At 41.4% G+C, this 14,032-nt stretch overlaps 1 protein-coding gene across 3 annotated transcripts in view; it reads right to left on the bottom strand.

Moving 5' to 3' along the window:
- Positions 1–106: 106 nt before the first annotated feature.
- The window catches only part of slx4ip (SLX4 interacting protein), a 34,132-nt gene continuing 20,206 nt past the window's right edge, over positions 107–14,032 (bottom strand). For all 3 annotated transcript variants that reach the window (XM_026189037.1, XM_026189036.1, XM_026189035.1), the window contains 4 exons: positions 12,773–12,841; positions 11,179–11,267; positions 3,148–3,254; positions 107–3,047 (listed from right to left, as the gene is read on the bottom strand). In XM_026189037.1, coding sequence (XP_026044822.1) covers positions 2,282–3,047; positions 3,148–3,254; positions 11,179–11,267; positions 12,773–12,841 — 1,031 coding nt within the window. In that variant the 3' untranslated portion in view covers positions 107–2,281. The remainder of the gene's footprint in view (positions 3,048–3,147; positions 3,255–11,178; positions 11,268–12,772; positions 12,842–14,032) is intronic.

Below are 14,032 nucleotides of genomic sequence, written 5' to 3'. Positions count from 1 at the left end.
GTCAATATGAAGAATTTATGTGACAATTTAGAACGTGTAGATATGTACATTTTTTTTTTATTAATCATTGTGTATATTTGATTTATTAACTTAATAATCAAGAGCCTTAAGATATCATTCCTTTTTATTTATACGTTCCAGTTTAGTTTGAAGGTTTTGATAGCTGTGGAAGCCTACCATTTCTTTCAAGGTTTTTTTGTTTTGTTTTGTTTCCAATGCATTCAATAAAAGCCAAATTTCAGAGAAGACAAAAGATGGGTGCTTTGGCCCTGAAAGAAACACTTCATTTTTGTTTCCCTCCCATACACACGTTGGACATTTCATTATTTGTTGCCAGGACCTTAATTGTAGACAAGTGAGGTTAGGACAACAAAAGATCACGGCTGCTGCAAGGGTTGGACATGGTGGCAGACACATTGCTTGCCACTAATGGATAAATACTTAAGGGAACAAAAATTCTTCAGCAGCTTCAGTTTAACCCAGACGTATTTCAAAGGCTGTCGAAATCAACCAAGTTGCAAGGCAAGTCACATCAGTATGACACGCCAGAATTCCCATCTGCTTTAGTCAGCATAATATCATAAGCTAGACTGTGAGTACTTGAACAGTAGGGGAGCAATGGGAACACTGTAGTATCAGATAAATACACTGCCTTGCTCTGCAAGAGTCCGCTTTGTTTCTGTGCACATTTTGTTTCTTTTTAAAAATTGAGGCTCTTAAAGACAAACATGTTTTATCTCATTTGTTAATAACCCTTTGAGATCGTGGCAACACTTTGTCCCTTTTCTTTTTTTGACTTTGTGTTATGAACTTGAGAATTATGTGTTGATCTGGCAATATATTTTTGAAAGTCATATTTATTAAATATTTTGTATGAAACGAGAATTAAAGTTGTCTCTGTTCTGGAGAGAGAGTGACGAGTCTGATGCATTGAGCCAAACGTGTTGGAGCATATTAAAGATCTCTCGTGGCGTGGGAACTACAGCTAATGGTTTCCTAGTCGAGTCCTGGAGACGCAGTACTCATAACGCTCAGATATTGTAGCCCTTTATGGTCTGGTTAAGATACTGTAGCAAGTTTTTTTTCTTTTAAAAAACAAAGTTGGGCTGGAGAAGCCTAAGCTGTGGAGTAAAAGTGATTTATTATGTTCTTTATTTATTTTTTTGGGCAAACTCTTCTTGCCAGAATTAAAACAAAGACGAGAGATTACAACACCCCTTGAGAAAGATCCTCAACATGTTGGGACTAATAGCTGATAGCTGAACTGGCTCCTAGTGGTGACACTCAAGTTGTAACCACTAATACTTTTTTTTCCATTTTTTGGACAGACCCCACTGTCGAACTGCCACAAGCAGCATTTGGTTTGGACTCTGTGAGAGGAAAACAATGCAATGAGATCTGTGCCGGCTGCTTTCCCAAAATTCTCTGTGAATTTTACACAATGATTCAAATGGGGCTTTTTTTTGTTTTGTTTTGACTGAGGGAAAAATTTATTTATATCGAAATGTCTTTCCAGTAAAATAAAACAGGAGTAAAATTTTCAGTCAACATTTTGTTGTGAAATAGAAATACTGGGTTGTAAATGGAGCTTTACGGCTGGTGACAGCAGCTGTTGTTCAACCTCTGATTTGAAAACTGATCACCTTCCTGCATTTAGTTGGTTTAGGTTAAAAAAAAACAAACAGCACAGTATGTTTCCACTTATAGATTTGTTTTCAGGTGCTTAGCAACTAACTGGTATATGAAAAATATCTAGCTACAAAAACACTTTTTTTGAGAATGGGGTGATGAAATAAACCTGGAAACAGCAATCAATCATGCTCGAGCTTCGGCGGGTAAACTGGACAGTTTTGAGACACGTAGGAGCCAGTATTTGAGTCTGAAAGCCATGACGTACTGCATGGCTCCTGCCTGTCTGAAATCCCCAATCTTTAACACAAAACCAAATCTTAACTCCAATTAAAGGTTTTTGACTTTCATTTGCGAGCCGCTCTTGACCACCACTACTTATGGGTGGAGGCAGAGATCCGTTTCAAGTATTTGACAAAGCATAACTCAAATGCACATGTATCAGTTGCCATAATGTGTTCAGCATTTGATCTGTGCGTGTGCAGCATATGTGAAAAGAACAGATATCGCAGTAAAAAGTGACACAAGCACAAATGCAAGTCATCTGAGCAGACCACATGGACAGTATGGGGGAAGCATGTAGTCTGACAGAGTCTCATCTCTATTTCTATGGCGTCAGGCATCTTTACTGTAGCCTGTCTCTCTCTCCCCCTCAGGACCTCTTCAGTCGTCGTAATCTAGAGGTTCTGGGCACATTTTCACTCCACTCCTCTCCGAGTGTGGATCTGGAACCAATAGAGGAGCCTGAGGATGCAGGCTTGACAGATAGGCTCCTCAGACTTGCGGCCAGCCTGTTTTGGTTTGTCTGTGCCGTGTTATTGCTTGTGAGGGAGAGCCTTTGGGCTTGTTTCCCTGGAGTAAGCAGCTCTACTTCCAGTGTGGTTTTCTTGCACTCTGAGACAGGGGAAGCCTGGGACTCTGCCTTGGCTTCAAGTGGAGGGAGGGGTGGCAGAGGAAGGAGGTCGTGCTTGGATGTTTGTGCAGAGTAAGTTTGCATTAGGGCTGGAGGTCTTCCAAGGCACGTCCTCTTGGCCCCGTGTGGGTGAGGGTCTTCCCCAGCATCACTCAGCTTGCACCTCTTGCTCGTGCTGGTCTCCTGACTGATTTCATTTTGGCAGAAACCTGCTGAGGTCCCATTTAGGTTGATACAGTCTGGAAGATCGTTCTCAGCATGCCGCTCCTGCTTTTGAGTAGTCCCAATTAGAGCTCCTGCTACAGTTAATGCACTGGAGCAAGGCACCTTGTGGTTTGCCTCTGACAGGACCTTCTGTTCAGATCTGGACAGACTCACTGAGCCTGATTCTGACTTGACAACTTGAAGTTCCGGTTTCTGGTTTTCAGCACAGACTCTCTGGTCAATCTGCTGCTCTGCCATAGTGGAACCACAAAGGTCTTGCTGGACACTGGCTTGTTTGGCTCTGAGAAAGAAAAAAAAATGGGTATAAAGGATATAAACAGATACTTGAGTGTCCTCTCTGACTGGTGGGGTTGGAAAGTTCTGCATTAGATCATACTTACATCTTTTGAAGCACAGTCTTCTTTGTTTTTGTGGGGCTGTTTAAAGGCTCTTGGGTTTCTCCCACACTGGAAAAATATTCCGATCTGCTTTGTTCGCACAGCTCAGTCTAAAGAGGACAAACAGAATCAGTGTAAACACAAATATTATTACTGGCATACCCTGGAAACATTTCGCCTCACAGTGCTGTCATCATCCTTCATTGAACACCTTCATTAAATCCATTAGACTAAAAACCAAAAGAGTTCATGTCAGATTGTCTGAAGTTCAATCAATGTAGTCACCTTATTATTTAAACTATGATGCTGCCCAACATGAAAGATGAAAGGGCCTTCAGAGAGAGTAGCAGCTGCCCCCCGCACCCACCGTAAACTCCCCAAATCCTCCACCTCAAAGTTTGAAACGAATCACTGGCTCATTATGGCGTGACAATTGTTCAGCCTACACTACCTGAGGTTTAAAATAATGCTCTCAGCCTTAGGCAGAGTTACGAAACGGTGACCATATTGACAAGTTAAAACAGCGAATAACGAAGATTCAGTAATAGAGAAAAAATGTGACGCAAGGGCAGCATTGCGTGGGAAAGAAAATATTTTTTTAAAAAAGGTGTAAAAAGCATGTTATGGGACAGCTGCAAATGTAAACAGACTGAAGGGGAAAAAAACCTTCTTTACTTTTAGTAACTGAACAAAGCAGGATGAGTGCCGAGCGCTTCTTCTGTCCTTATGTGTCTAAAACTTTCATCTGTAATTCTGCTACACCCCTAAGTGTCTCTGAAAAGCAAGTCTTATTTGCTAAAACTCTGGGGTGAAAGTTCAAAATATCCACATACTAAGGGAAACCTCTGAGGCAGAACGAGGAACAAGCTGAAAATTGGATCTCACCAACGTGTGCCCTCAACAGGCCACTAATGACGGTTAATCATGGGGTCTTTTCCTTGGCTGCCCCAGAACAGACTCTGGATTTATGAGAACAAGAGACGCTGGTGGCAAATTGAGCAGAACTTCAAAGGCTGAAGCACTGTCAATTCATCATAAATTAATCAAATCAAAAAAAGTTGGTGGAATAGTAGACTAGCAATGGTTTAGAAAATGAGCATGTCTGCTAGTTTTTATCTGGAGAAGCAGTATATTATATTATATTTTGTATACTAGAACTTCTAAAAGTCTGAAGCTGTACAAAGGCATTTATATCAGCTCATGGTCTAGAATGGGGATGTTGCCAGAACTGATACTTATAAGTAATCTTTGTATAAAACTGAAAAAGCTACTTTTTTTTTTTCAGTACAGTAGTTACCTAAGCGGCATACCAACCAAGTTGGGTTGTCAACGAAATTGATACTTAGATACTAACTGATACTAAAAATTACTTTTGGATTAGACGTCCATTTGCAACTGCATTATATGTGACTGGAATGAACTCTGAACTCATTGTCACTCGTCCAACAGGAATGACTGATATCACAGGCGGTCAGACTGTGGGACTTGACAGAAGCAAACAATGGGCATTTGACGTGTGTGTAAGCAAGGCACAGAACATTATATGGTGTATCTGCACTTACCTCAAGGTGAACGAGGTTGTTTGCAGCTGTTTAGGGCTGCTGCCAATGAAGGCAAAGAGAGATGGGGTGAGTTGTTGTTCTTTTCTAGGGTTTTCTCTCTATTATTGTAGGGTCTTTACCTTACAAGTGACTTGAAGTAACTGCTGTTGTGATTTGATGGTATATAAATAAAATTCAGTTGAACCGAATTAAATCCTAATGCATATGTGGTTGGGTGAGGTCTCTGTCTGGAAATTTATAATGGGCCTCAATTTTACCTTGTGGGTTTGTAAGAATGATTTTATTATGTGTTTGCATACATTGTAGGTTTTGCAGTGATATGCACATTTGATGTATTTGCAATCATTTTAAGGTTGGCGTGTGCATTTTTAGGCTACAAAATTAAATAGGAATCCATCTGATGACCCAATTTTAAAGGTCAAAAGTCATGAAATAAAGCTTGTCATTTTAACCTATGTTTCTTTGACTGTTTTGTTTTTAGGTCTCTTGACAGATCACTAAATATTTCACTATTGACACCAGCAGTGCCGTCTTCACTTCCTACAGTTGGCAGATAGCTTTGCACAGGATGGCTGCAGATTGGTGGGCAGAAAGGCCCTCCCCTCATTAGCAGCTGAAGATGTAAACAGTAGCACCACAACCCTGGCAAAGGAAATGTAAGACAGACACCCTGGTCTTTAGGAATATTTTTGTGAGGTAAGTAAAGCTCCTGTTCCAGCAAGATTTTTTTTTTTTTAAACAGTAATGAATATTAACCTGGCTGGAACACATGCTAACATTAGCTTTTTAACAATTAGCAATAGCCATTTCTGTAAGGTAGAGGTTATGGCTAATAATAAAATGATCATGTTAATGTTGGAGCTAGGCAGCAAACATAAGTTCTGCCTGTCTGTAATGTTAATGGACAGTGTAAATTTGACAGGAAAAGAACGTGATCTTGTTTTTTTGTTTTTATGTTTTTAACCCCATGGTATTGAGTAGTACTTTCCTGGGTGCTGGTAGCGAGTTTATAGTTTAAAGGAGAAGATGGGACAAGTTTCATGCCTGCTAAATTATCTGTTGAGATATTTCACTCAAAAACATTCATATCAACCTGACAGCAAAAAGTTAGGGGATCGCCACAGTGGTTAAGCTTTATCCTCTAGTGTATTTCTGTGTAATAAAAGTTGAGCTATTTCACTGATCTAGTGGCGGCACAAGATTTAAGGCATCACCAAAAATAGGATTTATTAATAATCAGGATCTATTCTCTGGCCACTGCGCTATGCTATGCCCAAGCTCATAGCAAACCATCCAATACTTTTGAAGCTATCGCTGTTTGGATCAACGTGGCTGAGACCGCTATCCACAGCTTCACGCCGCTAAACTTTATTGGTTTTTGCAAAGGGGAAACAACAACTGGACAGAAATTAAATCTGGGAAAATTCAAGGTCGTGGCCGCTATGTTTATTCAACATCAGCCATTTTTCAGATCATTACTATTATATAAACTGGTTGGTAAAATGATCAATGTGCACTCTAAGATGGGGAAAGCCAGTGCGGTAAGCTCTGGCATCCTGCAGATGTTGTGAAAACTGAGAGAAATATCATAAATGTCCTCCCCCGCACGTCACGATACTAGTGACAACATGTGACCCGACACGCAAGGGGGAAATGGAGTGATCGACCCGAGCTGCGAGGGCAAGCTGGGGCATTGTGGCTTTGCGCTGGGTGTTGAGACCTAGCAACTCTGGTCTGTGGTGTGGTAGACGGGAATAAAGAGGCCAGACAGAGGGAGGGGAGGCCGGGCAGCAGGGAAGGAGGCGGAGCTGGCGAAATACAAGAGACAAGATACTACAGAGTGTATAAGAGAAAAAAAGAGAGTGGAGCACAACAAAAGCAAAGGCACCCCCTCAGAGTCACACTGCCTGACCTCAACAGTCTCTCCAGCATGCCCACAAACGCAAGAATCCTCACACAGGAAGTTCCACACAGGCTCCTCTTTGTGTCGAGATGGAGTCATGCTACAGTGTGGGCAGAGCTCTGGTCTTTAGACTTTTTCTCTCATACCCAGAGCTACAGCTAACCTTCAACATGGATTTGGGACAGTGACACACATACAAACTCTCATTTCGCCTCCACACTCACACACCCACCCCAACAACAACAATTCTGAGAAAAATGTGGGTGCTATCGTTTGCATTGTAATGCCTTGATATGTATTCTAGCCTGTTTAATATGAATAAATGCCGTTTGAAAATGAACTTGAAAGAAAAATCAACAAGGAGCTAAAGGGAGGCTCTCTGGGAAAGTTTAGTGCCTTTCTGTTCCTGTCGGCACGACTTCAAAAGAGCAAGAGAGTGAAAGAGGAGAGTCAGAGAAAGGAAGAAGCATGAAGAGAGGAAGAGGCTGGATATAGATAGCAAGTAGAGAAAAGATAGATAAACAGAGAGAGCGAGAGAGATTGTGCATAAATTATTTTCAGCAGGGGTCTAGAGGTTGGAGTATATAGCAACTACAGAAGAAATCAGACGGATTAAATAACCTTATAATTATCACAAGCTACGTGGATAAAACGGTAAGAATTGTGTGGGAACCGAGGTGGCCTAATCTTGTAAGGAATGATGCAAACTCTAAATAGCTGGAGAGAGTCCCATGAAAAAGGAGGGAGGGATGGTGGTAAATAAGAACGTCTACCCGCCGTTGCTACCACCTCTCTCTGAGAGAAAAAAAAAGGATTTAACCCCCCCACCGCCAGCCAGTCTGCTCGCCCCCACACAAAGCTGAAAAATGCTCCTCGTGATACAACATGTAGAGCAGACCAACAGTGCCCTCCCTGGCCCCAGAGCTTCCAAAACAACACAGCTTCGCCACAGGAGCTGCAACAAAACAGCACATCTGGATGTCAGATTACAGCGATAAGCCTGGCAAAAGGGCAAGGATAGCAGAGAGAATGATTCATTTGGTTTAAAAGGCTACCAGGACAGATTCTCAGCACTTGCCCCAACTCTGAATGACTCCTGGAAAAAAACTTCAAAAGGATAACCAGCAACAGCCTCCATAAAATACAGGCAACAACCTCTAAGCCGTCCAAGATAAGGTAGAACACAGATTATGTTGGTTATCTTTTAATGCAGCTGCACTCAAAAGTAATGCAGCGATATGGCCAAAAGGTCTCTGAGCTGTTTAAAATGTTGCTGCAAAGGATGACAAACCTTCTCTTGGTGTTTAAAGACAATGCTTATTGATATACAATGCCATATTTATACACACTACAGCTTTTTTGTATATAGTCTGCACAAATACACATGCACATTCATCTAAATACTACTTTAACAATTTTGCTTTGTAGAAAAAGAGCATTTTTCAGTTAATCTTTTTCCAAAAGCTTTTAAGCATGGAAGTTAAAACATAAAAACTTCAAATAAAAAAATCTAACAAGTCAGCATGGGAGGCTCCGATGAGCCATCAACTTTCATGTGCCACAGTGGAAGTCGGATTGTTTGTTCTGGGATTACTTTAATATCTTTGTACCTCACCTAACATATACAAAACCAGTGAGATGCAATCCCATAAAGCAATTTTCCACTCATCTGTCACAACATAATAGTGTCTCAACTTGAAATCTGTGGTAGCTTGAAATGCTTGAATCCCTCACAGCACTCATATTATAAAAAATGAATTATTCTTTCCACTGGAACTTTTTTTGTTTTGATGACACATCTAAGTATACAAAGTCCTCAAACTGGCACCAAGAAACAACAAGAGTATTTAACTGTCAGAGGATGAAAAACCTCCTGCAGAGATGTTCGTGAATGCAGTGCACAAATTCCACTCCTCATCGTGCACCCACCCTGCTCCCACAGGGCAAGCATGCCCTGTTTGTGTAGGCTCACCACATCTTCTCTGCAACAAAGTCAACAAACATGCATGGGCACATGTCTAAAATAGGGGACAGTTCTTATCCCCAAACAAGAGTTTCTGGATCCACCCATATCAAAGGACTGAGACAAGTGGTTAACCAAACACACTTCATGTAAATCATTTAAAGCAGTTTAAGATGGGCTGGAATGAGGACCTGTAAGAGATCATAGTCGTGCATTCGGCCTAGGTGTAGAGGAGGTCAGTAGACACTGGACGCTTGGGAACGGACTGCTGTTAGCTGTTGTGAGCTCTGAAGAACAGAGGCGTGCTGAGGTCACGAGTAAACACACAAGCTTGTCCAGAGCTCAAAAGAGGAGGGGAGGGGGGGAGACTGGAAACACATCTGTTCTGCCTTTGATCCAAACTTCTGCAGCCCAGCACGCCACTCACCTCAGCTGCCCACTCTGTGCCTGACTAAAAAACAACGGCCGCAATTATAAACACTAGATCTTCCTTCCCATGCTGCCCTCTTCGGTGTTGGTGCTGACTCACAATAGGAGCAAGCTTTTATGAAGGGAAGGGACGTAAATCTTCAAATCCTCTGCGTATGCCTTTTTTCCATTATCACATGAAAACAAAGCAGCATCAATTGCCCAACCTCTGCATAGCAACAGTGGATTCTAGGTGCCTAACAAACAGAGTCAATTAGGCTGATAGGATTTCAGCATTTATCCCAGACATGGCACTCAGTATGTCTGAACCAAAACATTTGCCGGATGCTTGAACACTCTCTGCCCCAGTAACATTTGAATCAAGCATTTCAAACTGGACAATCATGGTTGTTTCTGCAGCAAATGACCATCTGAAACCAAAACAGCTGGAGTTGGCCTTTTTTTTCCCCCTTAAGTTTGCTCTTTCCCATAGTTTGCATATTACACTGCTAATCCCTTCCTGGGAAGGTTGTTTGATAGAAATAGAATCTCACCTTTTTATATAGCATGCCTTTTCTCTCATCGTGTGTGGCTGTTTAGAAGGAAAATGCTTCTGCTTCCTGACCAAAATGTCAGTTGAAAATATGACTAATATAGAGTGAACAAACTGTATAAAATTAAAATAGAGTACACTCAATGCGGGAGTGAGAAGCTGCCTTTCAGTGATGTCACCTTAGCTCCCTCATAACATAACCCCCTGACCTTGTGAAAACTGCTTATTGATGAGTCTACATTTCCACTGCGGCTGAAGATTTTTGCACAACTAGTCACACAAACTGAATCCTAACAACAAACCTGAAACCTCCCTAAACACGGACAAATGTGGCATTTTTTTTTGAGACTGCCCGTCTTGTGCTGTCAAGAATTGGGGGATAAAAGACCCCTTTTTAAACATGATATCAATTCTGACACAGAACTCCAAACACCCCATTATTTATAGACAGCAACATTATACCTTACATCAGTTGTGACTCACAGTCTAAACCTTTTTTTTCCTTTCCGATTTCTGACTTCCTTGGCAGCATTAAAACTGCAAAAACTCCCTTTTTGACAAATAAGAACAGAGTGAGGGATGTAAACAAATTATTGTTTTTGTCATGTGAAAAACTTCAGCCTCTCTGTCTGGTATCTTTCCCTTACAAAGCGGGCTCGAGGTTGAGCTAGTGAGAGCTTCACCACAAGACTCCCACCCTCCAATTCCCTCAGCTTATACTGTATGAGCCCAGAGAACCACATCCTGAGGAGAGGAACGCAATCGACAACAGTGCCTCCTTGAACTGGAAAATTGGTTACACAATCTGAACTTTTCACTGACGACTATGTTGCTCCACTAAAAATATTACAATCGCTGCTTTCATTGGAAGCCAAACTGTGGAGAGTGCAGAGACATTTCAAAGGGAAACAATAGCAAAAACCCTGTAGAAAAACATCAGGCCACTGATCATGGGATGTGATGGGAGAGATGTCTGTCCTTGATGTGAGTGCCAAGGTGAGAGGCTCCACAGGCTTTTCCCAGAATACTCTGGGGAGTTTGAGATCAAATGAACACTGACCAAAGGACAACTGATTATAATACAGGCGGACAAAAAAAGAACTACAGCAGTAGGTCTTATGGCACTGACAAGAGTTGAACTTGGTCTACACAGCACAGGCTACAGGGAAATACTCACTGAACCCAACTTTATTTGAGTCCAATTAATCAAGGCACGCGGCATTCAACTGCAGACAGTAAAGTTAACTGAATTCTCTCTTAAAGACCCAAACAATGCACATGCAACCGCAGGACAGAGGGTTTTGTTGTGGTTCTCTTGAGCATGCAAACCCCAAAACCTCATGCTTGAAACTGACAGAGAGAACTAAAGTTCTGCAGGTAAGTAATTAAAAATGTGGGAGCAGGAGCTTTTCAAAAAAGCGTGACTTGGCACCGCTTCACCCAGCCTCCCACGATCATTGGTTTTCCTCTCACTAGGTCTCCTTAAAGCCCATGTAGGTTCAGAGTCCACCCCTTATAAAGAGGATAAGCATATATAAGCGAGAGTGCAATTTGGCAGCACATCCCTATAATAACACACAGACACATGGACGACTTTTTGCCAGGCGACTGGAAGAGGAAATAGAGGAGTATAAACAGCACTCACCGCGGGCAGGCTCGGGTTTCTATGGTGCGCTGAGGCATCTTCTGGACGGCTCACACACACAACATATCGTTCGGGAAACACACGCAAATCTGAGAGCAGGCAGAGAAACAACACAGACCCTGCTGGTTAATAACGTGGGCTCACCTCTAATTATCAGTCAAACTCAGACAGAGGGAATTGTGGTCAATGTTTAATTTTTACATCTACCAGTACCAAGTATTTACTATCCCTCAGACCGGGGAGAAAATAGCAGTTTATATATAATTGCTGAATTTTATGAGCTGCATAAACAGCATGAAATATTAGGAAATTTTACATTAACAATGGCTCTTGGGAGTAATAATACTGTCTCACTGACTTCAGAAGGAAAGATCATTTAAGCCGCTTTTCCAAACAATGTCAAGAAACTCAGGTCCAGCTATATTCCAAAGGTCTCTGCCCGGATGACATGTGACACTAATAATAATTAAATTTATAATATCTGCTGTTTTCAGTTGGGTTTGGGTTCTGCTTGATTGCTCAACAAAAAGTTCAGAGCTCATGAAATGTTTCAAGCGAAATTGGAACCTTCAATGAAAATTTCTCAGGACACTTTTAGACAGAGAACTTCTTGGAGTTTGGAAATCTAACTTTTCTTCGAAGGACCCCGATCCCAGTTCAAATTTAAAGCAAACCCAAAAGCCTTCTTGAAATCTAACAAGTAGATTGACAGGGAATTTGCAAATCATATTAAATAAGCGGAATTTAGTCTCAATGACCTCGTAACTATTCCTTTAATGCCAACCCCTGGACAAACTTTACAGTCTTTGTTCCACCAAATGTCAGCTTTTCCTTCTTTATTCTTTAAAATGTTGGCATTGTGGAGTGAAATTTAAGTCAGCTAAATCAGAATATTTCACTGCATTCTGACCAACTAATTACCGTAACATAGCTTTAAGAAGACCTATTGTGGTTCAGCCTTGAACTCCTTTTAAGAACGTTTTTTTGTAGCCGTCTCGTCAACCACGATAAAAACTTTTCACCATCCATTTTATAGCTAATTGATTTTTTTTAATGATCTAACCACATATGTACTGCCAACTCAGTGGACCAAATTACACAACCTTTGACCTCAGGAGACCGAGTCTAATTTGATGTGTAATGGACCTGCTGAGAGAAGCCGTCATCTCAGCCAGCAACAGGTCACCGTTGCCTCAACAGCCAAGGCCTGGTCCTCCCCCAAGGAGCAGATATTAACTTTACTGACAGGAAGAGAACCATGTTGGTCCCATGAAAAGGTGGCCAAGGGTCACAGGCATTAGATGAGCCATGGAGATAGATTCTCACTGCCCTCCACAGACAGCTAAGGAATCCTTCTCTCTCTGCCTCTCTCAGTAGCCTCTCAAGGGAACCACTTAATGGCCGCTTGTTCTCAACAACACCCCGATCAGGTAGGGACAGGACATAAAAACAAGTGAGGGGGAGAAACATCAACATGCAGACCACAGATGCCTCACTCATTCTGTGGGAAATTTGGCTGAGTATAAACCCTTGAGAGGTCTATTTCTGAGTTCTAACTGGGGATGGATTTATTGAAAACATGTAGGTCACTTACCCTGCTTGACAATACATCTGAGACTGGAGTGTCGCTTCAGAAAATTGGCCACCAGGTTGAATTTTTCACCTGTATAAACCAAAACAGAGAGACAGTTAACATAAAAGGTTGTATTACCTATTTAACAGTGGGCACATTTTGGTGAGACGGTGCATGCTTTGATACACCGATTACAAACTAAATTCTATTTCCCATCATTACACGAAACAGCTGCAAATGTTATAGTGAGACTAAGTGGTTAAATAATGGACACACTACGTGAGTATAAAGCCCCTCGTATGATGAGTTCCACAACTGGCCTTACTGCTGTCACATGCAGTAGAAGAATCACAGTAAAGTTTAAAAAAAAACACACAAAAAAACCCCACAGCATTAGGGTATTTTGCAGCAATATAGCACACTCCATTAATGCAGATAACAGTGCTGCACATGGCTCCATATGCTTGGAATTTTCTACTAACTTTAAGTTTATGCTTGGTCTAAGGCACAGCATGCTAAAACAAGCCAAATTATTTATCGAGTGTGAAACAATTCATTCTCCTTTAATTTAAAAGACCTTCCAGTTTGGCACAAGCACAGAAACCATTTCTGGGGTCTCTGCTCTATTTGTCATGGAATGATTTCATGGTATGTAAGATGTGCTGTGCAGAAACAGCAGCTTGTTGCCTAATCTGGCAGGAATTTGTTGACTAAAAGCAAGGGCCTGGCTAACACGCTATGCAGTTGTTCTTTGCAAACAGACACACAGTGCTGGGAAGCTGACCAAGCCAGTTCATCCTTTGATATCTTCTTCGTACCCTTTTTGTCCTCATAAGAAAGTGAATGTGAAACTTTAACACCACCTTCCTATTATTTCTTATTTGACATTCTCTCTCATGTGTGGACATATAAAAAAAACATTTTCTGCAAACTGTCTGGGTTTGGGTTGTTTTTTTTTTTTTTTCCCGCTTCAATTAAAGGATTACATGTCTTCCTAAGTTTGAGAAAATCATGACCTCTTGCACTTAAGGCTCTTTCAGAAGTCCCTGGATAATCTCAAATGTGCACTGTCATCAGGCTAAAAATGAGGCTGTCTAGATTTCTGAAAAGCTGCTGTTTTGGAAGTCTTTTTAAATCTGCCAGTAGTGACACTAACGGTCACCCATCAAGAAAACTTGGAACAACTTGGACAAGTCTACTTCAAATAATAAACTACAACTAGTTTCATGCCCATGTCTGTGAAGCCTGTTGGTGCATTATTTCATGACAAACCCTTTACAA

The sequence above is a fragment of the Astatotilapia calliptera genome, chromosome 13 (assembly GCF_900246225.1).
Source record: "Astatotilapia calliptera chromosome 13, fAstCal1.2, whole genome shotgun sequence".
Lineage (NCBI taxonomy): Eukaryota > Metazoa > Chordata > Actinopteri > Cichliformes > Cichlidae > Astatotilapia > Astatotilapia calliptera.
This window is presented reverse-complemented; position numbering and strand designations above follow the sequence as displayed.